General features: G+C 43.1%; 1 protein-coding gene across 2 annotated transcripts in view; it reads right to left on the bottom strand.

The window, feature by feature from the left end:
* The window catches only part of myo5b (myosin VB), a 54,460-nt gene extending 38,754 nt beyond the window's left edge, over window positions 1–15,706 (bottom strand). For both annotated transcript variants that reach the window (XM_083983530.1, XM_083983531.1), the window contains exons 1-7: window positions 15,311–15,706; window positions 5,412–5,522; window positions 3,709–3,880; window positions 2,105–2,249; window positions 995–1,151; window positions 217–360; window positions 40–121 (exon numbers count right to left, since the gene is read on the bottom strand). In XM_083983530.1, the coding sequence (XP_083839656.1) occupies window positions 40–121; window positions 217–360; window positions 995–1,151; window positions 2,105–2,249; window positions 3,709–3,880; window positions 5,412–5,522; window positions 15,311–15,337 (838 nt within the window). In that variant the 5' untranslated portion in view covers window positions 15,338–15,706. The remainder of the gene's footprint in view (window positions 1–39; window positions 122–216; window positions 361–994; window positions 1,152–2,104; window positions 2,250–3,708; window positions 3,881–5,411; window positions 5,523–15,310) is intronic.
* Between the last annotated feature and the right edge of the window lie 8,322 nt (window positions 15,707–24,028).

Here is a 24,028-nt window from a genome sequence, read left to right as displayed (position 1 = left end):
TCCTCCCAGCAGGAGGCAGGAGGAGCCGTGGTTACTCACTGAGGCTGAGGTCCGACAGCTCTGGTAAACTGGCTGAAGCACACAGCTGATAGAAGATGTGATAATTCCTCTCGTCTTCAGCCTGTGAACAAACACAATGAAAACATGTCTCACACAACAACAGGAACGACAACAACAACGACACCACGCTGCACACACACACACACACACACGGACCTGGAAGACGACCCTGGACTTCTCCAGCAGGTATGTCCTCATGTTGGCTCCGATGATGTGGTATCCTCTGCTGAAGCCGATCTGGATGTACTTCCCAAAGCGACTGCTGTTGTCGTTCCGAGTGGTTTTTGCGTTTCCGATCGCCTGGACAGCGACAGGAAGGACTGTTAGCGGCGGGGGCGGGGCTTCGTTCTTCCTCTACTCTAGGGGTTCTCAACTAGTCTCACTCTGGGCTCCACATTTTCCCGTGGTCATTAAGTCGCGACCCACTTTTATAGAATTCAAACCAAGATTTTTTTTTAAAGCCTCTAAAAACTCATTTTGCTCTTTATTGAGCAAAGTGCATTTCAGAGCACATGAATGAAACTGAGGAGTTACCATGACAACTGCATGTATGGAAGTGAATTCAAAAATATCAAACTGCACAAAATGGAGACCAACAAAATGATATATTTGACTTCTAATGCATCTCTGCATTCAGAGCATGTTCACAAAAGTGAATAAATGTCAAATTGCACAAAAGAAAGACCCACAAAACAAAACAAGATTCACTGCATTCAGGCCACATTAATAAGAAACTGAGGAAGACCATTTCAACTGCATGTGTTATTTTTCAAAATAAAAGACATGCCTAACATCAGATGTGCATTAAATATTATTTACTTTTTTGACCAGCTGTCTGCGACCCATCCAGAACGGGTCCGCGACCCACTTTTGGGTCCCGACCCACCAGTTGAGAACCACTGCTCTCCTCTACAGGTTGGCGGCCGACACTCACCTCCATGATGGGGCTGGAGGCCAGGACCTTCTCCTCCACGTTGGTGTCGTTGGCCGAGCCTCCCACTGTGGCGAAGAAGCGCATGGCGTACTTGGCGGAAACCGTCTTTCCCGCTCCCGATTCTCCGCTGACGATGATGGACTGATTCCTCTCGTCTCTGCAGAACCAGCACACGACCGTTAAAGGAGAATTCCGGTCATTTTTGACCCCTAATTCGTTTTCTTGATGGTCTCCCAGTGTTGGGGGGAGCAAAAAACGCGACTAAAATTGATGCAGGCAAACCGGAGTTACACCATGGCTACCCGGCGCTAGGGATAGCGACAACGCTAACCCATGGGGGCAATTCTTTCGACCACAACAAACACTCAGAAAACAATCAAATATCTATGGTACATGACTGGAATCCTTAGAGACACCACTGAACTCATATAGTGTACAGTATAAACAGTATAAACTTTGTGTTTTTGCATGTAGCCACTCACCTCAGATAGCCGAACTCTGAAACATCCTGGAAAGACATTAGGCTACTATCCGATTGCAGAGCGCCTGCTCTCCCCGCCACAGAAACTAACACTTATTCCTTGTTGTGATGATTTCTTTACAAAAATAAACGGTCAGAGATATTTTGGACATTACACTGCACTGCTCCACCGTTTATTTTTGTAAAGAAATCATCACAACAAGGAATAAGTGTTAGTTTCTGTGGCGGGGAGAGCAGGCGCTCTGTGATCGGATAGTAATGTCTTTCCAGGATGTTTCAGAGTTCAGCTATCTGAGGTGAGTGGCTACATGCAAAAACACAAAGTTTATACTGTTTATACTGTACACTATATGAGTTCAGTGGTGTCTCGTATGGATTCGAGTCATGTACCATAGATATTTGATTGTTTTCTGAGTGTTTGTTGTGGTTGAAAGAATTGCCCCCATGGGTTAACGTTGTCGCTATCGCTAGCGCCGTCTAGCCATGGTGTAACTCCGGTTTGCCTGCATCAATTTTAGTCGCGTTTTTTGCTCCAACCAACACTAGATGACCATCAGGACAACGATTTAGGGGTAAAAAATGGCCGGAATTCTCCTTTAACTCACGTCCCACCCAGGTTGTGGTCTCACCTCGCCATCTGCTTGTACGCCTCCTCCGCCACAGCGAAGATGTGCGGGTCCATGTCGCCCATGTTCTGTCCGCTGTAGGCGTTGATGACCTCCTCTCCATAGATCTGCAGCTGCTCGTATGGGTTGATGGCCACCAGCACGATCCCTGGAGAACACGACACAGAACCTCAACACGCAGAACCACGGGACTGAACATTATCGGGATCTCAACCGTTGTCTGGATCTGGATCCCAATCGATCTGGATCAGTAGTAGTAGTAGTAGTTTTTATTTGTCCCCGTAGGGAAATTGAGTTGCAGCAGATCACACTCTTGACATTTCATCTAAAAAAACCCAACACAGATAAAAACAGCACAGCACAACTTTCACACATAGATTAACACTCATCATCAGTGAGTCACACTTTTTATGTTTATCTCAGCCTTAACCTGGTCAGACCAGCTGAGCAGGCTATGAGCTGACCAACACTAACAGTGACTATCGATTATTATTATTAAGGGATTTAATGGCCTGAGGCACAAAAGAAAATTTTGCTCTGTTTTTAGTAAACAGAGGGGGGCGATATCGTCGCCCGGATGGAAGAGGGTTAAATGAGTAGGGGGTGCCTTTGGTCACCTATAATATTCCTTGCCTTTTTCTCTATCCTATCTCTGTAGATGCCTTCCATACATGGCAGAGTGATGTGCAGCAATTTACTAGATATGGTTATAATTTCTCTAACCCTCTTTTTCTGTGCCTCTGTGGCATTGCCAAACCAGCAGGTAATACAAAAAGAAAGGATGCTTTCAATAGGACGAATCGCCTTGTTGTTTACAACTACTTCCGGGTAGAAAACCAGCATTCGAACAATAGACGAGAGTTTCGCTATATATCATTTTTCATGTCACTATATCGCCGTTTAGACTAATCTGATGTTTGTAAAGTCTATAAAACCAATGACGGACAAACATTACTATTTACGTGTGCACATTTTTGTAATTAGTCATGGCTATCAGAGATTAGCTGGGCTAACGGTTAGCTTAGCCTGTTTAACTTTAATAACTCAGTGACTCAATAAACGGTCCATGAAAAAATATTTTCTCCAGCGGATATCTTAGTTACAACATGACTGAGCTAACTGGAGTAGTTTCGTGTCGTGCCCGACAACAGGAGGGTTTTAACAGCTGACATCCTGTTGTTAGCTTAGCTCCCGCCGTTAGCTTAGCTACCGCCGTCAGCTGTCCCTGTCAGCTGCAGCCACTGATGCTTTCTAGACACTGTGATTCTCCCAAACTGAATAAATACCACACATAGCAACACAAAACACAAACACAGAAATAGTGATGTTTCTTCAATCATTTCAGATTTTTCTAAACGGTGATAGGGCGTGAAAAATATGATATATAGCTTAACTCTCGTTTGTTACTATTGATCTCATTCAAATTACGTGCTGGTTTTCTACCCGGAAGTAGAATGTAAACAACAAGGCGATTCGGTCTATAAAGGCACAGTAAAACATTTGAATCATTCTCCTTTCAACATTAAAGGACAGGAGTTTCTTTAAGTGGAACATTCTTTCTTCATCAGAGGTAGAACAACAGTCGGTCTGTCGAGGCGAGGACTGACCGCAGTAGGTGTAGATGTGGTTGGACTCCAGGAAGCGGACTCGGAGGTTGTGCAGGACGGCCGGTTCGTGCAGGTAACTGAGGGCGGTGAGGTCGTTCTCGCCCACCAGGATGTCGGGGTTACGGAGGAAAGGTAGAGGGTTTCTCTTCGGACCAACGGCGTATTCCAGAGGCTGAGAGGACCACACCATAAAATCAATCAATCAATCAATCAATCAATCAATCAATCAATCAATCAATCAATCAATCAATCAATCAATACCTATAACATGAGGCCATAAAATTTTAACCCTTTTTTTTTTTTAGATCGATCCGCAGACCACTTGTGCCGATCACGGATCAACTGTGATCTGTTGCACCACCCGCCCCCGCCTGTAAAGCCGGGTTTCCACCGAATCAACGATCCTTTTTTTTTTTTTTACCGCAACATATGGTTCACGTCAAGATAACTTCTGTATTTTTGCTATTGAAACTTCCCCATCCATAGTTCTCTTTGTTTGACTTTTGGTTAAGTAACCATGGACAGCTCCTATGCAGGATCGACCCCCCCCCCCCCCCCCCCCTCAATAAAGAGCTAAGAAAAAAAAACACATTAAAAATTCGAAATATTATTTGAATATTAAACAACACCTGTAACTATCTTGTATTAAGGCTCAGTCATTGGGACAGTGGGGGTCCAGACTCTTGAGACCTTTGTGGTTGAGAGAAGCTGCACCCTACTCTGCTGAAAAGTAAGACTCCATCTTTATTTTGATGATCATTGTTTATTATTTACTGGTTGTTCCCTTTGGTTAGACAAAGGCCTCGGTTGTTTCTTATTCCTCGCTAGAGAGCGAAGTTTCCTTTAGGATAAATTGCAGTGAGATCACTAACTGACCATGAGGACGTCCAAGTTTGACGAGGTTTTGGCCCCTCCCCCTTGACTGTTTTGATTGATCAGGACTTATAATTTGTAAAATGTAGATGAAGAGGTTTTATTTTATTTTTTTACAGTGAATTATGAAGTCGCTCACATGGGAAATTTATCATGAAAATATGACTTTTCTTTTTTATCAGGGAGGAGCAAACTAAATCCTTTCAGCACAATTACACATAAAAACGTACATGTAAAATAAACATGTGGCACACACACCAACAACCACTATTCATCTATTACATCTATTACTCTCCCTTTCATTTTACAATGTGCAAGATAAGAACATCTGAACAACGGACGTCACACTTCCTAATTTTTCCATGAAGATCAACACAGCAATTTTCAGTCATCCCAATAGTTACAGTAATAGTCTGATACGTCAAACCATGTAACAAACATACTCAAAGCCGTTCAGATCTCCTTGATCTTATATATCTGATCCATTTCGACCACCATTTCTTAAATTTCTCAGTTATTTGGTTTTAAAGCGAATTTCAGTCTCTACATAATATAGATTTCATGAACAGTTCAGTCTTCTAGTGTTGGTGCGTTGGGTTGTAGCCACTTACTTGTGAAAATATAACGTATTATGCGTAATATAACGTGTTTTATCAAAGGAAGGAGGATTTGTGTCCCAGCTACAGAGGAAGATACACAGAGTACACAGCCCTATGTGTTGATGTTCAATCTCTGCACATTGAGGTTTGTTTCACTCACCTGTCAGTGAGAATCATCTGCGTCTCTAGAACATCTGTAACGAGAGAACAGCTGGAGAGCCTGGTACGTACCGTCTCATCCTCGAGCTTCAGGTGGAGAACAGACTCTCCCTCCGTGTAGTCCCTGGTGATCTCTGCTGCTTTCCACACCTCCTCTGGGTCGGGGATCCAGACCCGAGTGTACTGAAACACAGACGACAGGTGTCAGACGTCAGAGGAAGAAGAGACAGAAACAGTTTCCGGGTTTCACGGTCACATTGAGAGAATAATTTAATCCAGATCCATCTGAGGAACCAGAGATTGACCTCTGTGACCTTTCAGGAGGAAACAGTGGATCAAAACCTGCTGATTTCACCCTGATCACATTTATACATCAAGCTGAATGTTCAATAATACACATTCAATACTCACATAACATTCAACATTCATATTCATCATGATTAATAATGAACATTTACATACACTGCAAAAACTCAAAATCTTTCCAAGAATATTTGTCTTATTTCTTGTCAAAATGTCTCATTTCTGGTCAAAACTAATCTCTTTCCACTTAAAATAAGACTCATCACCTAAAAATCAACTTGTTATTAGATCATTTTCACTTGTTTCAAACAAATTTTCACTTGAAATAAGTAAAAAAAAATCTGCCAGTGAAAGCAAGTTTTTTGTGCTCGTAATAAGAAAGAAAAACCTGATCCACTGTCAGATTTTTCTACTTATTTCAAGTGAAAATCTGCTTGAAAGAAGTAAAAAGTGTCTAAAAACAAGCTACTTTTAATGTGATGAGTCTTATTTCAAGTAGAATGAGATTTGTGGACTAGAAATGAGACATTTTGACTAGAAATAAGACAAATATTCTTGGTAAGATTTTGAGTTTTTGCAGTGTAGTAACATATTCATTCCCTCAGACTCTGATCTCAGCTGCAGCTTTCAGAGAACATTGATCTCTGCTCCTCGGAGACAAGAACCGTTTTCCTGCTCACGTTCACGTTCTGTCTTCACAGTAATTAGAGCTAATTACAGGTTTTATCTGCTGCTGGAGATTAATGACTTTCTGCTCAGTCCTGAGCTCCACACAGAGGCCGGAGCAGAGCGTCCTTCACCACGCTCTACACCAAGAACATCTGGCTCTACACCAAGAACTAGGGCTGAACGGTATACCTTTTCATACCGAATAAAATCTTTATTTTTGTTATGATATGAATTTTTCATGTCCCGCAATAACGGTGAAGAGCCTAAACAACACTCGGAAAGATAAGAGAGGACCCGTTTCACCGCTGCTCACCAAACAGGCGTGAACAAGCGTTTAGATTCAAACTGAAACTAAAGAATACTCTGACAAACAACAAAAAATTGTTGTACATAATTAGGACTCTCTGTAATGCCTTGTAATTTGTTCTTTTTTATTTTGTTTTTAATTTTTAACTTAAAATGAATTGTTGTTTCCTTTATTTTATTCTATTTTGTTACAGTCCTTATGACAGTAGAATAGGGTTAGAGGTGGTTCTCAAAGTGGGGTCCCCCAGAAATTTCTTGATTTTTTTCTCTCCAAAAAATCATGCCATTGGCAGTAATTTGAATGTAAATTGACTAAAAAAAAGCAACAGTCTCAGAACAAACATGTGTATTTCTGGTGTTTGTTTTAAAATTGTATCCAATGGGGGGGGTCCGTGGTCTAATTTGTGTCAGTTTAGGGGTCCTTCATGTAAAAAAAAAAGTTTGAGAACCACTGGAATAGGCTATTTAAAGTTGATCGCAGGTTCTGACAGGAGCTGGTTCTCGATGTGTTTGATAAATGGACCAATCAGAGCCAGAGTCAGAACGGGAACCACACCTGGACTCATTTCAACACAATAACACGAGAGACTGACGTGTCTGTGTGGCTGTAACCATGACAACAAACACAGACTGACAGCAGATACACACAAACGCACACACAGACCACTGTTACATAACACACACACACACACACGCCACAACAGGAGGAAGCTGACGAGGACTCACTTCCTCCTTCCAACAGACAGTCGGCTGAGGGAGGAAGCAGCAGGTGATTTACCTGAGGAGCAGCTGCGTTACATCATCGCCTTCAGCAGCTCCCATGCAAATCTACCTCAGTCAAACCAGACGCTCATTTACATGAAGACTCACACACACCTGGAGAAGAAAAAAAAAACCTAACGATGACGTCGGGACACGGAGAGACACTGAGGATGAGGAGGGTGAAGCTTCATCAGGTCAGAGGTCACAGAGTCAAGTGGTCGATCCTTTCGCCCCATAGTAACTTAACTATAGGGCTGCAACTAACGATTATTTTATTATCGATTAATCGGTTGATTATTTAAACGATTAATTGATTACTTGTTTGGTCAAAAAAATGTTAAAGGGATAGTTCAACATTTTGGTAAATTGGCCCATTGCCATGATCCCTATAGTCATAGCAGTAGGTTCGTTACCTTTAATTGTCGGTGCAAGCTATTTTTAGAACGGCGGAGCAGAGCCGTGAGCTGCTCAGAGCTACATGGGATTTCTTGGTTTCCCTCATCAAACTCATCAAATACACAATCCAACAACTCCACAACGCTCTGGTGGACAAGTTGTGACCTGCACATTCACCACGCTATGAGATAATAACACAACGTTACAAGACAGAGTTGTTTTAGAGGGAAATACAGAGACTGCTTGATGAAAAACTGCCCCCAACGGGAACGTGCATCAGCAGTTTTGCATGAATTTCACAGCGTTTTGGAGTTGTTGGATTGTGTATTTGATGAGTTTGATGAGGGAAACCAAGAAATCCCATGAGCCTCCGTAGCGTAGCTCTGAGCAGCTCACGGCTCTGCTCCGCCGTTCTAAAAATAGCTTGCACCGACAATTAAAGGTAACAAACCTACTGCTATGACTATAGGGATTATGGCAATGGGCCAATTTGCCAAAATGTTGAACTATCCCTTTAAAAAATTGTCAATCAGTGTTTCTCAAACCACAAGACATCGTCCTCAAATGTCTTGTTTTGTCCACAAACCAAAGAGAGACTCAGTTTATCATCATAAAGGAACAAAGAAACCAGAAATATTCACATTTAAGAAGCTGAAATCAGAGAATTTGGACTTTTTTTCTTTAAAAAAAACAACAACTACCGATTAACAAACTTTTATAAATCCACACACACGTTCACAACACGAGTCGGGGGGGGACGGGTGACCACGCCTACTTTAGAGACAGGAAGTGATACCATTTCATATCATTAGAGCAGCTTCTCATGGGACAAACAGAGACACTTCCTGTTTGTTTGACTTTCAAATTAAAGCTGAAAACCTGTGTTGAGTTGAGAGGAAGAACATGAACATGAGACAACGAGCCGTCCTCAGGCCAGTCCTGTGGTCACGACCCCCACAAACCCCCCACATGACCCCCCCCCACGCCTCACGCATGACCCCCCACCAGTGTGTTTATCTGGGACAGCGTCACAAACCGGCCAATGGCTGAGCAGCATCAGGTTGCCATGGAGAGTCTCAGCAGGACACACAGGCGGGAATGAGGACACACACACACACACACACACACACACACACACACACACCCTCCCCCCCTCTGGACCCCCTCCCCTCCATGTGTTTGGGTGGGGGAGGGGCTTTAATGAGACATGAAACGGGGAAGTCCTGCATCTGTGCTGTGATTGGTCGGTCAGTCAGGAAGCAATGAAACAATGAGAGGGGGCGTGGCCACGGCAACAGCTGAGCACAAGTTGTTCCTCAGGAGGCCGTTGTCAGAGCGACATCAACACCTGTCTCACGTTACACACACACACACACACACACACACACACACACACACACACAGGTGAGTCCCTGAGGCTCCGCCCACTGTGACAGTGACATCATCAGCCTCAGGTGAACTCTGGGTGTGTCCAACAGGAAGTCACAGCTGCACCTGTCGAGGAACTTTGACCCACATACAGGACAGCGGCAGACAGCTGTACACACACACACACACACACACACACAGATAGACACACACAAACACACACACGTAACAGGTGAATTATTATACACAAATACCTGTACATCACACACACACACACACTTCATCTTTCCTGGTCACACACTGAGTTGAATCTATGACTCAGCTCCGAGACATGAACCAGATGGGACCCCCACCCCGCCCCAACACACACACACACACACACACACACACACACACACACACACACACACATACACACACACACACACACACACACACACACACACACACACACGAGGATTAACTGTCGCACAGCAGGTGAACAGATTTCAGTTCAGTGGCTCCGCCTCCTGATACACACTCATACACACACCAGGGTTTTTATAATGAACTAAAACTAAAAACTAGCAGTGAAAATACAATTTAGTAAACTCAAATATATATAAAAATATAAATAATAATCGAGAACTAAATAAAAACAACAATGAACGATGTAAAACTAACTGAAACTAAAGTACAGTCAGATAACATCAGCTTAGTTGTAGTTTTCTTAGAGATGTCTAAAGCTCAATATGGGACGACTTGGAGTACGACCCACAGGTAGATAAAAGTGAATGGAACCTGATGAGGACTGATGGGAACATTATGGGATGGACGCAACTAGAAGGGAACAAGTTCATCTCCAGAGGTCTGACAAAGGCTTTCTGCTAAAACCTGAAAAACTAAAACCAAGACTAAATAAAAACGAGTCAATTCCTCAACAATAAAAACTTGTTGAACTCACTAAAACTAAACTGAAAAACGAAATAAAAACAAAAACTATTGAAAATTTTAAAACTATAATAACCTTAGCACACACACTGATACACAGATACACACTACACTCTGATACTACACACCAACACTAGCCGACACACAATTAAATAACAATAATAATACATAACTGATAGATAACTAATAACTGACTAATAAACACACAGCAAACCAACAACACACACACTATTCTGTTGATTAATCCACAAAGTTTCATCTTCATAATCTGGAGAAACATATGGACCCCCCAATCCCAATCCCCCCCCCGAAATCCCACCCACACACACACACACACAGCCCCCCACTTCCTGTCCGTTGATGACAGCTTAGTGATGTCATCGCCCCCCTTATTGATTGTTCAGCGAAGCAGCTTCAACTCATCGGTCATCAGGAGGAGCTGATCCGTTTATCGATTAGGGGCTGTTATAAAAAAAGAAAGAGCTGATAACAGAAGTCAATGATGATGATGATGATGATGATGAAGAGGGGAACTGTCGGCCATGTTTGTTTGTTTGTGACTTCCACCTGTGACACAGGCCGAGTGTCGTCGATCCAGAGCGACGTAAAAGTCTCACTGAACTCACAGGTCACATGACTGTCAGACTGAGATCAAAGGTCAAAACAACTGTAGATAGACCGACACCAGTCTCTCTGTGTGTGTGTGTGTGTGTGTGTGTGTGTGTGTGTGTGTGTGTGTGTCTGTGTGTGTCTGTGTGTGTTGTAATTGTCAATCTTAATATTCCTTTGTTTTAATCACTTGAGACGTTCCTACACCTTATTCCCAGACTTCCTTCTGCAATTGTAAATTCAAGTTCCTTTACACTTAACCATCTGTGATGCCCAACTTCCCACTTCCTAATTCACACTCAAACCCCTTTGTATTTTAAATTTTATCTCTTAACTCCATACCTCGGGAGACCGGTGATGATACCTTCAAAGGTGAAGGTGTGAAAACACAATCAGGGAAGGGGCCGGCCAAAGGACACAAACACACCCCAGAAGTGGACCTTCCCTCAGCTATAAATGTTTAGGTTTTTCCATTGTCTTTGTCTTTTCTTTACCATCACCCACTTGGGTCGAACTGACCTTTCCTTGCAAGGAAATAAAATAATGTCCGCCGGCGAAGTCTCTATTTCATTATTCACCAACAGCAAACGGCTAAGAATTTCCACGACAGTGTGTGTGTGTGTGTGTGTGTGTGCAGGGCCGTTGTATGGGGGCCCAGCGCCCAGTAGGGCCCCCAAAAACCCAGTAGTCTAATCTCTGTATGACTAAATTATTCTGCTTTCAGCATTCAGCAGCTTTCAGCATTCACTTGTATTTCCTTCAGGAAATGCATTCTCTAGTTCTGCATAAGACCCTGACTAATACTTATAGTAATGCTGAGTAATGAAGCATCAAAACAAAGTAGGCTATTTTTTTTTTTTTTTTTGCATTGCGTTGCATTGCGTACGAACTGATGAAGCCCATTGGATAAGAGGCGAAACGTCTTCCCAGACAAATACAAGTCCAGTTGCCTACGATTCAATTCGCCCAGAAAAGAACGATGACCTGGATGAATGAGAACATCCATAGACAAAGTAAAGTAAATGAAAAATGATAATACGTACGTAAAAAAGTGGAAAAGTCAGGGGGAAGGGGCACACTTTAGTGTTCTTTCAGGGGACCCAGGATTCCTAGCAACGGCCCTGTGTGTGTGTGTGTGTGTGTGTGTGTGTGTGTGTGTGTGTGTGTGTGTGTGTGTGTGTGTGTGTGTGTGTGTGTGTGTGTGTGTGTGCGTGTGTGTGTGTCACCTGCTGATCCAGGTAAACACTTTACATCCAGGTGAATCAGACTGGATCAGGTCCGAGACGCTGAGCAGGTGACGACACCAGCGTCGACTATGTCTCTCCTATGTTTCCCATAATGCACCTGGTTGCTGTGACTGATAAGCATGAGACACACGACCAATAGGCTGCGTCGTCTCCAGGGGAATTTGTCGATAAAGCTTTTTCATTGTGTGATTCAGGAGTAGTTAACGATCTGCTCACTGATCATTAAGGTGATAATTAAGGGTAAAAATCTAAACTAACAGACATCATCATGAAACTTCACAGTTTTATCACTTATATTAAGACAATTATTGTTTTGTATTACAGGTTGTCACATTTTATGTTTAAATATGTAAATGGGGCAATATCTAATTAAATATGCGCTAATTTGCATACATTTCTAGAACAGAAATCTCAACAATGGATGAAGCTACTTTTAAAATTCTTGTTTTATTTTGTTGACATATTAGAGTCAGAAGTTTTTACAGAGGAGGATTTTGGATTTCTCTTTTTATCACTCTGTAAATGAGGAAATACTGTCAACAGCCCTATGTTATAAATCAGGCTGTGAATGATATATCAACAATCCCCTATGTAAAAAGCTTCAGAATATAGAAAGGGATCGAACTGGAAGGTTTGGTGTCTGTAGGTGCTGCTGAAGTGGAGATCTTTTTGCTCGTACAGCTCTGTACTGTAATGTAAATCGCACTTTTACGATTTGTTGCTGATACAAAGGAAATGACAATTTATGAATCCTGGAGAGACTTTTACAATGACACTTGACATGACATGGGTCAGACTAACTTTTGGTGAATTCAGGAGGAATTTACAGACGAAAGAGACAAAATGAAGTAAAATAAAAACCTTCATGTGGATTTTCTACCATTTCTTTTCTCTAGGCTGAAAGAAAACATGTTAAAGCAGAAGTAAGTGATATATTTGTGTTAATATAAGTCTTAAATAGTTATATCTTCCGACAGCAATCACTTACATAGAGTGTTTGGACTGAAACACGGGTCTGTCAGTCACTCTGCTCTGCTCTGAGCCGAAGAGAAAACATTTATCGTATCCTACAGTTTTTATCCAATGAGGAGAGAGAACGGCATGCAGGGCTGTGTGTGCAGCCAAGGGACGCCGTGAATGTGGCGACGTAGGGACGAGGACTGTTATGGTGCGTTCAAGGCAACTCGTAACTCGTGTTTTTCCGACCTGTGAAGTGGTACCAGTTCGATCTGGTACGAGTTCACGGGTCAGAAGTTACGAGTGGCCGTTATAGTGACTTTCACAGGTAAAACAGGTCGGAAAAACACGAGTGGGTTGCCTGGAACGCTACAAAGTCGTAAGTTGTGACTTGAAGCTGTAATTTACGGTTTCAAAAGCCTGCCTGGAACGCAGCATTAGCCAAAACGACCGGATCGCTTACTTCTGCTTTAAGGAAGAAAAATAGCGTAAAATCTCAAAACTGATCAGTGCACAAAGAAACTAGCAGATGTTTCTGTCTGTAGGGTCTCAGCCTTAAACACGTTAATAACACAGGTTCTCTATAGGAAGCTGCTGTCAGCCAGACACAACAACATCAGAGCTGCTCATGGAAACACAACATTAGAACTTAAGAACATTAGAAGACAATAGAAACACAACAGCAGACCCCCCCTACACACACACACATACATACACACACAAACTGAAACCAGTGCAGCAGGACCGGACCGACCACAGCTCAGGTTACATCACAGCTTCCACTGCCTCTGTCACACCAGTCCAGTGACGTGGCTCTGGTGGGAATCGAACCACAACCACACAAAGTCCAGTCCAGTCCAGTCCACTGGACCACAGGACCAGGTGATGATGATGATGATTGTTATATACTTTTGTTCATTACATTTTATTTTATTTGCTATTGCTATTTTGCTGTTTTATTATGTATAGGTTGTTCTATATGTTGTTATCGTCACTGTGTGTCTGTGTAATGCTGCTGCACTGTAATTTCCCATCTTGTATTGTATTTTATTAGCACATAAAAGATTTATAAAAAACAGCATATTAAAAAGTGGAACAACAACAAACAAAAAAACATACAAAGCATGGGATCAATAAAGTATCTATCTATCTATCTATCTATCTATCTATCTATACACTGCTCAAAAAATAAAGGGAACACTTAAAGCAGATATCAGCTTCACGGCCGTTTCGGCTAATGCTGCGTTCAAGGCAGGCTTTTGAAACCGTAAGTTACAGCTTCAAGTCACAACTACGACTTGGTAGCGTTCCAGGTAACCCGTAGCTCGTGTTTTTACCATCCTGTTGTCTGTGAAAGTTCCCTATAACGGCCACTCGTAACTTCCGACCCGTGAACTCGTACCAGATCGAACTGGTATGACTTCACAGGAAGGAAAAACACAAAGTACGAGTTTCTTTGAACGCACCATGAGTTAGCAGCCCCCGCCCTTGTCAGGCATCAATTGGTCCTCGTGCTACGTCACCACATTCACGCGCATCCCTTGGCTGCACACACAGCCCTTCATGCCGTTCTCTCTCCTCATTGGATAACACTTGTATCCCACAAGGAAAATTTTCTCCTCGGGTTACAGCAGAGCAGAGTGACGGAGAGACTCGTGTTTAGGCTGAAATACTTCATGTAAGTGATTGCTGACGGAAAATAGGACTATTTAGGACTTATATTAACAAAAACATTCCACTGATATCTGCTTTAAACAACACATTGTAACTCCAAGTATATCACACCCCTGTTAAATCAACCTGGGATGATCATTTTGATTTGCATTGATCATTTTTATGTTATTTTGTTCTCAACACACTCTACTATAAATATTGAATAACGATTTTAAACTGCAATATTTCATTAATTGAGATCTAAGATGTGTTGTTTAAGTGTTCCCTTTATTTTTTTGAGCAGTTGTATCTATCTATCTATCTATCTATCTATCTATCTATCTATCTATCTATCTATCGGGTCTGGTGCGTAAACACCTGTTGCTGTCAGTGACGCGCTGCACCTGCCGTTTAAAAATCCTTTACTTTTATAATAAAGAGTCCTCGTCGTGACGTCACTGACCTGATCCACCTGTTAGGTCAGACCCCCCCCCCCCCCCCCCCCTCACCTCCTCCCAACACACACATACATACACATTCACATTTACACACTTACACATTTACACACACACTATCGCAACCTTTGCTCGCTCGCGCTCAGGTGAGTCTCCGCCTAAAGCCTCCGTGAAGAAACACGGAGCTCGGTTCTTCTGACCCCGCGTGAGTTGGGTTCAACGGTGACGTAATGACGGGGGTGGGTGAGGGTTGCATAGGTGAACCTCACCCCCCCTTTACCCCCTCTTTACCCCCTCTACCCCTCCCCTCACTCACCTTTGTGTACAGCTCGTTCACAGACATCTTCTCTTCCCCCCAAACCGCGACGCTTCCTCCGCTCCTGTTAACAACCCAGCAGAACCATGACTACAACCACAACTTTCCTCCTCCTCCTCCTCCTCTTCTCCTCTTCTCCTCTTCTCCTTCCTCTTTTTCTTTTTGCTTCCTCTTCTTTCTCTTCTTCTTTTAATCCAGGTGAACTCTTTCAGTCCGCATGTCCGCCGGGGGGAGGGGGGAACAGGTGTAGTGTAGTGTTGTGTTGTCCCGCCCGAGTTTCGGTCTGTTCTGTTCTCGGCTCGGCTCGGCTCGCGCTCCGGTGTCAGCAGGTGACAGACAGGTTCGTTCCCCCGGTAACGGCACCGCACGGCACGCGCCCTGGCCCCGGTCCGCACGGTCAACACCCGGGGCGGGAATAATAAAACCCGAGTCAGAGTAAAAGAAGAGAGAGAGAGAGAAGCAGAGAGAGAGAGAGAGGCCGAACACTTCCTGACACACTGAGCTCTCTGATTGGACGATTCCCTGGATCCCAGCCAACACACACACACACACACACACACACACACACACACACACACACACACACACACACACACACACACACACACGGGGGTCCAGAGCCTCTGACTGGTTGCGAGTTGAATCACGGTCACAGATGAATAAAGCTTATAATAGCCTAATTCATAATTAGCCTATTTAAATTAATTATATATTAAATGTATTTTTTTAATATTAAATTATTTACTTTTCGTTACTTTTCAACGTTTTTTTGTGTTTAAATGCTTTGTTTTGGGTTTTTTTTTTATATATACAGTATATATAAATAAAGTTATTTCAAACAGGAACACCGAGCTGTGTCACCTGTAAGCTTCACGTGACGTCATTCAGGGACCCTGACTGGCTCTGAGCTGCTGTGACGTCACGACTCCTGCAGGTAGCCATACGTCACAGGTGTCACAGTGAAGAAGCTCATCATCATCATCATCATCATCATCATCCTCACGAGACACGTTTGACTGCAGCGTTTCTTCACAGCTGTCTGTGACGTCACTGCTCGCAGGTAGAGCGAGAGAGAGAGAGAGAGAGAGAGAGAGAGAGAGCTCTGATTGGCTGCAGGTTTCCATCACCAGCAGCGCTCTGACTGGACAGGTGGTGGACTTCACTTCAGCCATATGCAACTACAATTAAAGACATTAAAAATAAAAAAGCTGTGAAAACGAACTGTATTTTTGAACGATTCAACATAGCCCCTCTTTAAGAACTTTTTACTAGGTAAATGGATTCCTCAAAATCTGGCAATGTTTATTTCTATTTTTCTTATTTTTAATGTCATTATTTGTACTGTCATTGTCATTTTTGTTTCCTTTTCCTCATTATCCCCCTGTCTGCTTTGTCCACCTCTATCTCTCTGTATAATGCATACTGTCAACATATGCTATGTTATGTGCTTAGATAATTCTGTTATGCTTATCTCACGTCAATAAAGCACAAAAAAAAAAAAAAACTTCACTTCAGTTTACCTGTCGGTCCTGCTCAGGTGTGTGTGTAGCCTAACTGACGGCAGTGCAGTCTCAGTCTGCCCCGCTGCATCGTGGGAAATGTAGTAGCATCCAGTGTTGGTGCAGTTTAACCAACCTCAGTTCAATGGACAAACAGGTTTTAACTGAATGAAACGGTGCCAACGGTTTTTCAGTCTCAGTAGTCAGATTGTTGTGATTCTGCTGCTCCCGGTCCGGTTCAGTCCAGTTCGGTTCAGTCCGGTCCGGTTCAGTCCGGTCCAGTCCGGTTCAGTCCAGTCCGGTTCAGTCCAGTCCAGTCCGGTTCAGTCCAGTCCGGTTCAGTCCGGTCTCACTGCTCATGTGGGGTCACTGCAGACCAGGACCTGGTTCTGGTTTTAGTATCAGACCTGGTTGTGCAGTAATAACCCGGTTCCCTTTAGGATCTTATCCGTGACCTTCTGGACTGTGAACCTGCCGACGGTCAGTCAGCGTGAAGTGAACTTTGACCCCCACAGAGATCCCACACACACACACACACACACACACTCACACACACACACACACACACACACACACACACACACACACACTCATACAGGTGATAAGAGCAGCGTTACCTTGGCGTAGGGGTAGTAGTTGCTCGTCATGGTCCCGAGCTCGTCCTCCTCAGATCCAGGTGTTGAGGGTCAGAGGCAGCTCCAGGAGTGTGTGTGTGTGTGTGTGTGTGTGTGTATGTGTGTGTGTGTGTCATCAGCTCACCTGAGACTGTGGGAAGCAGCTGATCTGGGACCAGCTCCTTCGCCCCGCCCAGACCGCTCCCTCTGCAGGTATGAGGCGTTTACCTGCTGAGCGACGGCTCTGGCTCCACGCGGTCCACCCACCACAGGTATGATGACATGTATTATGATAACACAATGAATGAGCCGCGTGGGGGCGGGGCTTGGAGCCATCTGGGCGCCTAGCAACGGGGCGGCTGCAGGTTCAGGAGCAACCACTGCCTTAAAGGGATAGTTCACCCAAAATTGAAATTTGCCTGGGAGAAGTTTCAGAGTCCTCCGTGGCTTCTCTGAGTTACAGGGGGTCTCGGCGTAGCAGTGCATGTCCATACCAACTGTCTTCGTAACAAAAGGACACACCAAAAAACATCCAAATACCTCCATGCTGCTCGTATGTAATGTCCGTCTTGTATTGAAGCCCCGAAATCAGGGCCGTTGCTAGGAATTCTGGGCCCCCTTAAAGAATACTAAAGTGGGCCCCTCCCCCTACCTTTTCCTTTTTTTTTCTTAGACTACGTAGCCTATGTCCCTATTATCGTTTTTTATTTAGCCTTCTTTGTTTTGATGCTAATGAAGCATTACACTGCAAAAACTCGAGTATCTTAGCAAGAATATTTGTCTTATTTCTAGTCAAAATGTCATTTCTAGTCAAAACAAATCTCATTCTACTTAAAATGAGACACATCATATTAAAAGTAGCTTGTTTTTAGACACTTTTTACTTCTTTCAAGCATATTTTCACTTGGAATAAGTAGAAAAAATCTGATAGCGGAGCAAGTTTTTCTTCCTTTTTACAAGCACAAAAAACTTACTTTCACTGGCAGATTTTTATTGTGAATTTAAGTGAAAATGATCTAAAAACAAGTTAATTTTTAGGTAATGAGTCTTATTTTAAGTGGAAAGAGATTAGTTTTGACTAGAAATGAGATATTTGGACAAGAAATAAGACAAATATTCTTGGAAAGATGTTGAGTTTTTACAGTGTACTATGAGTATTAGTCAGGGTCTTACGCAGAATAAATCAGTCATACAAAGATTAGACTACTGGGGTTTTTTGTGGGCCCCTAGAATTATCATCACCTTTCTCCCCTATCCACCTTTTTCCGAACGTCAAAAACGTAGCCTGTTTTGCCGGTTTTGGAATGTTATGTTTACGTTTCCATGGTTTCGGTAGTCGCGGTAAATGCATGGATTTTTTTTTTTTTTCCCCCCAATGAAAATCTGTAAAACGCATGGATCATCACACCAGCTTTTAACAGTGGATATCACACAAATTGACATCTGTGTTAAAAGCCAGCGTTAATAGATCCATGCGTTTACCGCAACTATGACAACGCCTGAAAACCATGGAAACGTAAACGTACAATTCCACCAAACCGGCAAAACTGACTTCCGGTTTTGCCCATAGATGACGTCGGAAACTTGTGGATACAACGGCCCTGCCCGAAATGCAAATTGTCCCGAAATGTTTTTAAAAAGTCTATATTTCAAGCTCATTTGTAGCGGAAGCTCCTCTTCCCAGTTCGTCCAAATTTGACAAACTGGGAAGAGAAGCTTCGAGAAGCTTCCGCTACAGGGTTAGGGTTAGAATCATGACGGCAAAGATGTTTTGTATTGTATGTTGTATGTTTTGTATGTATTTTTTATTACATTTTTTGTTGACTTTTTACATTTCTGATTTACAAGTGGGTATTGGGGTAGGATTTTCATTTTCTCTTTATATTACCCAACATGTCAATGGGGGAACCTACAGTATGTTGACCAACATCAGCTATTTTTATTAAAAAAAAAAAAAAAACTGAGTTGAAGGCATATTTATGCTAGCATGTAGGCTACATTTTCTTGTAGGCTATTATATTTTGTTTCATATACACCGCATGTTGATTTATGTAACGTTGTGTTAAATGAGTATAGTAAGTATAATTGCAAAAGCTACTTTTTTACAGTTGTTTTACAAACGACATTTCTCCAGGGATAGAAATGTAGTTTGTTCAAGCTACTGCCAGGATGAACTGTAGTTTTACAAGCTAAACTTTCAAAGTAGCTTCCCCAACACTGTTTATTGGTGTAGCTGGGACGAACACCTTCGTGGTCCACGTGCTCTATGAACATCTGGACAGGTGTGTAACATGACTATCTGTATGTGGATGCAGGTCGGGGCTGGACGCTCAATGCTTGACAGAACTTTATTGACCCACGGAGCTCCGACAGCCTGTAGGTGATTCATGCAACAGAGCCACTGCAGGTACGGCTCACCTGAGCTCACCTGAAGGCGAACAGGAAGTCGTGAGTCACCCTGAGCATCTCTGTTGTGTTCAGGACGATTATTCTTTCACAATAAAACGCTCAGACACTCAGTAAACACTGCGTTACCCAACATGCCGCAGGGCGTCAGCAGCAGCACACCTGAGCTGCTGCAGGTGTGTGAGGTAACGTCTGCTCCGCTGCATCCGCCCAAACTAAGCCATAAATAATTATCTATAATCAAACTAATGCTGATCATCGACCTGTAACTGCTCCTCATCACCTGTAACTGCTCCTTCTCGCCTGTAGCTGCTCCTCCTCACCTGTAACTGCTCCTTTTTCACCTGTAACTGCTCCTTCTCGCCTGTAGCTGCTCCTCCTCACCTGTAACTGCTCCTTTTTCACCTGTAACTGCTTCTTCTCACCTGTAACTTCTCCTCCTCACCTGTAACTGCTCCTTTTTCACCTGTAACTGCTTCTTCTCACCTGTAACTTCTCCTCCTCACCTGTAACTGCTCCTCCTCACTTGTAACTGCTCCTTTTTCACCTGTAACTGCTCCTCCTCACCTGTAACTGCTCCTTTTTCACCTGTAACTGCTCCTTTTTCACTTGTAACTGCTCCTTTTTCACCTGTAACTGCTTCTTCTCACCTGTAACTGCTCCTTTTTCACTTGTAACCAGAGTTGGACAGAGTACTCGACCCCAGTACTTGAGTAAGAGTACAAATACTACTGGTTAAAATTTACTCTGTTACAAGTAAAAGTAGCTCAGTCGACATGTTACTCCAGTAAGAGTAAAAAAGTACTTGCTTTTAAATTTACTTTAAGTAAAAGTAACAGTAAGAGTAAATTTCTTATTTTTCACATCAATGAATTACTATAATTTCTTCTAAATGAATTTAAGGAGCTTTTAACTCTTGTTTCTGAGAATGAACTCTTTGAAAGCAGCTGCACTGATGTGTTGCTTTTAGGGGTTAGGGTTTCCTTCTCTGACAAACACAGCTTGTGTTCAATAGGATTTTAGAAAGAAAAAAAAAGAGCAGACCTGAAAGTAACAAGTACTTTTCAGCCTTCCTAGAAATTAACTCGAGTAAAAGTAAAAATATTTGTCTTGGAAATGTATTCAAGTAAGAGTAATAAGTACCAAAGAAATCTAATACTCAAAAAGTACAAATCCTCTGGATATGTACTTAAAGCAGAAGTGAGTGATATATTTGTGTTAATATAAGTCTTAAATAGTTATATCTTCCGACAGCAATCACTTACATAGAGTGTTTGGACTGAAACACGGGTCTGTCAGTCACTCTGCTCTGCTCTGAGCTGAGGAGAAAACATTTATCGTATCCTACAATTTTTATCCAATGAGGAGAGAGAACGGCATGAAGGGCTGTGTGTGCAGCCAAGGTATGTGCGTGAATATGGTGACGTAGGGACGAGGACCAATAGATCCATGACGAGGGCGGGGGCTGCTAACTCCATCGGCTGACAAGAAGTTAGTCTGCTTTAAGTACAGTACTCAAGTAAATTTACTCCATTACTGTCCACCACTGCCTGTAACTGCTCCTTTTCACCTGTCACACCTCCTCCTTAGATCATAATGACTCCAAACTTCAATAATTAGTCTGGTATTGTCACATCGTTTTATTTCGACCAATCAGAGACGAGTATGAGGCCTTTGGTTCAGACCGACGGGGGCTGGTCTGGGAGGGCCGGGGGGGCCGACCTCCTGAAGGGGTGGGGGGCGGAGCCGAGGTCCGTGGTTCTGCACAGGATGCGGTCTCTCCTGTGGTCCTGGACCTGCTGCTCGACCCGGTTCTGGTGCAGCTCCCTCTCGGCCCGCGCTCGCTCCTCGGCCCGGAGCTGCTGCTGCTGCTGCAGCTGGGCCCGCAGGTCGGCGCGGTACGCCTCGCAGCTCCGCCTCCGACTGTCGGGACCGCAACACACAGAGAACCACGGTCAGTGGCTGGGTCTCCATTACAGGTTTGCACCAAAAATAAAAGCGATATTTCAAAAAATTTCGGAAAAGTACCATTGCTATTTACAGGTGTTTCCATCGAAAGGTGTTTTTTTGTGAATGAGCCGTAATTCTCGTAAAGTCTAATGCAGGGGTTCTCAACTAGTCTCATTCTGGGCTCCACATTTTCCCATGGTCATTAAGTCGCGACCCACTTTTATAGAATTCAAATCAAGATTTTTTTTTTAAGCCTTTAAAAACTCCTTTTGCTCTTTATTGAGCAAAGTGCATTTCAGGGCACATGAATGAAACTGAGGAGGACCATGACAACTGCATGTATGGAAGTGAATAAAATGATATCAAACTGCACAAAATGGAGACCAACAAAACGATATATTTGACTTCTAATGCATCTCTGCATTCAGAGCATATTCACAAAAGTGAATAAATATCAAATTGCACAAAATATAGACCCACAAAAAAAAAAAGATTCACTGCATTCAGAGCAAATAATAAGAAACTGAGGAGGACCATTACAACTGCACGTGTTCACGTGACGCGTGCCTTTCAATATCTGTTATTTTTCAAAATAAAAGACATGTCTAACATCAGATGTGCATTAAATATTATTTACTTTTTTGACCAGCTGTCCGCGACCCATCCAGAACGGGTCCGCGACCCACTTTTGGGTCCCGACCCACCAGTTGAGAACCACAGGTCTAAAGGTCTTGCGATTGTAACAGAAGGAACTAGTGTTTGGTTATTCACACGGATGGTAACCCTTTAATTTAAGGCCGTTAATTACGTGATAATGTCAAGAAATAACAAGCAATTGCATAGTTATGTCAAGAAATAGAAGTAACGGTCAATTTCATAGTAATGTCATGTTTTTCATAAAGGCAAAAGATTACACTTTTAATGTTTTGAATTTTTGGGGGAGAATTTTTCTCCACCAAAGCCGTGTTTCCACTGCAGGAACTTCGGGGTAATTTTACGGGGCCAGCCCCGTTGGTGCGTGTTTCCACTGCAGGAACCTCCCCCACAGGGCCATTTACAGGAACTTTTACGGGGGCCAACGGAGTACCTACTCCAGGGTAGGTACTCCGTTCGGCCCTGAAAAGCTCCTGGGTGGGGCTCGAGGTTAACCCGGCACTGATTGGCTAAAGCTAGAGCAGCTCTGACGCTACCAGAAAGCACCAAAACAACCGGCATTTTTAAAAAGGGGAGCAGAAGGGGAGCATTAGCCTAGCAGACACCGCTGTAAACAACAAGAAAACAGCAGGAAGATGTACACAAATGGACCGACCGTGAGGTGCAGACATTGATTGCAGTCTACGGCACCGAGGAGATTCAGAGGGGGTTTGAGTCATTGCGGCGAAATGAAAATATCAGCGCACCTCGACACACTGGGGATCCATCACGCCACAAAACAATGCCGTGAAAAGTTAAAAAAAAAATAAAAAAAACTCAAGCAGGATTACAATCAACCGCCATGTGCACAAACACACAAACCAGAAACGCGGCTACCGCCTCAGCTCCTTCCATCCGTCTTCGTTGTTGTTATGATTTTTGTGCATGTGCTTGTGACCTGCCTGGGTGACGTCACGGTCGAAACTGTCGCACAGCGATTAAGCAGCGATCGAAACTCACGACGTCGCCGCGGGGTCCGACCGGGTCCGACTCTGCAGTGGAAACACGGCCACTGAGAGGGCCGAGTGAGAGGACGGTTCCTGTAGAAGTTCCTACCCCCTCCCTTTACCAGGAACTCCTGCAGTGGAAACACGGCTCAAGTCCTTTGCAATTGACCGATATTTCTGGGCAATTTCTACGCAATCATTAGTTATTACTTGGCTATATTTCTCGACTTAACTATGAAATTGACTGTTTAATTTCTTGACATCACGTAATTAGCGGCCTGTAAATTAAAGGGTTACTTTTTGCTAAAATAACCTGATTGGTTGGAAATGGTAAAAAGTGTGTGGACCAGAGGTTCTCAAACTTTTTTACATCAAGGGCCCATAAACTGACACAAATTAGACCACGGACCCCCATTCGGCAAAATCTTTAAGACTGAAGATCTTTAAGAGACTGAAGAACATTACTTTTTTGTCAATGTACTGTATATGTTCAAATATTGTAGAGAATTTTCTAGGAAAAAAGTGGTAAAAATTCTAGAAAAAGATGGTAAGATTTAAAAAAAAAAAAAAAAAAAACAGGTTGTGGTTTCCTACCGTCTCTCCTCGTCC

Source organism: Trachurus trachurus (assembly GCF_905171665.1).
Source record: "Trachurus trachurus genome assembly, chromosome: 12".
NCBI classification, from domain to species: Eukaryota; Metazoa; Chordata; class Actinopteri; order Carangiformes; family Carangidae; genus Trachurus; species Trachurus trachurus.
This window is presented reverse-complemented; position numbering and strand designations above follow the sequence as displayed.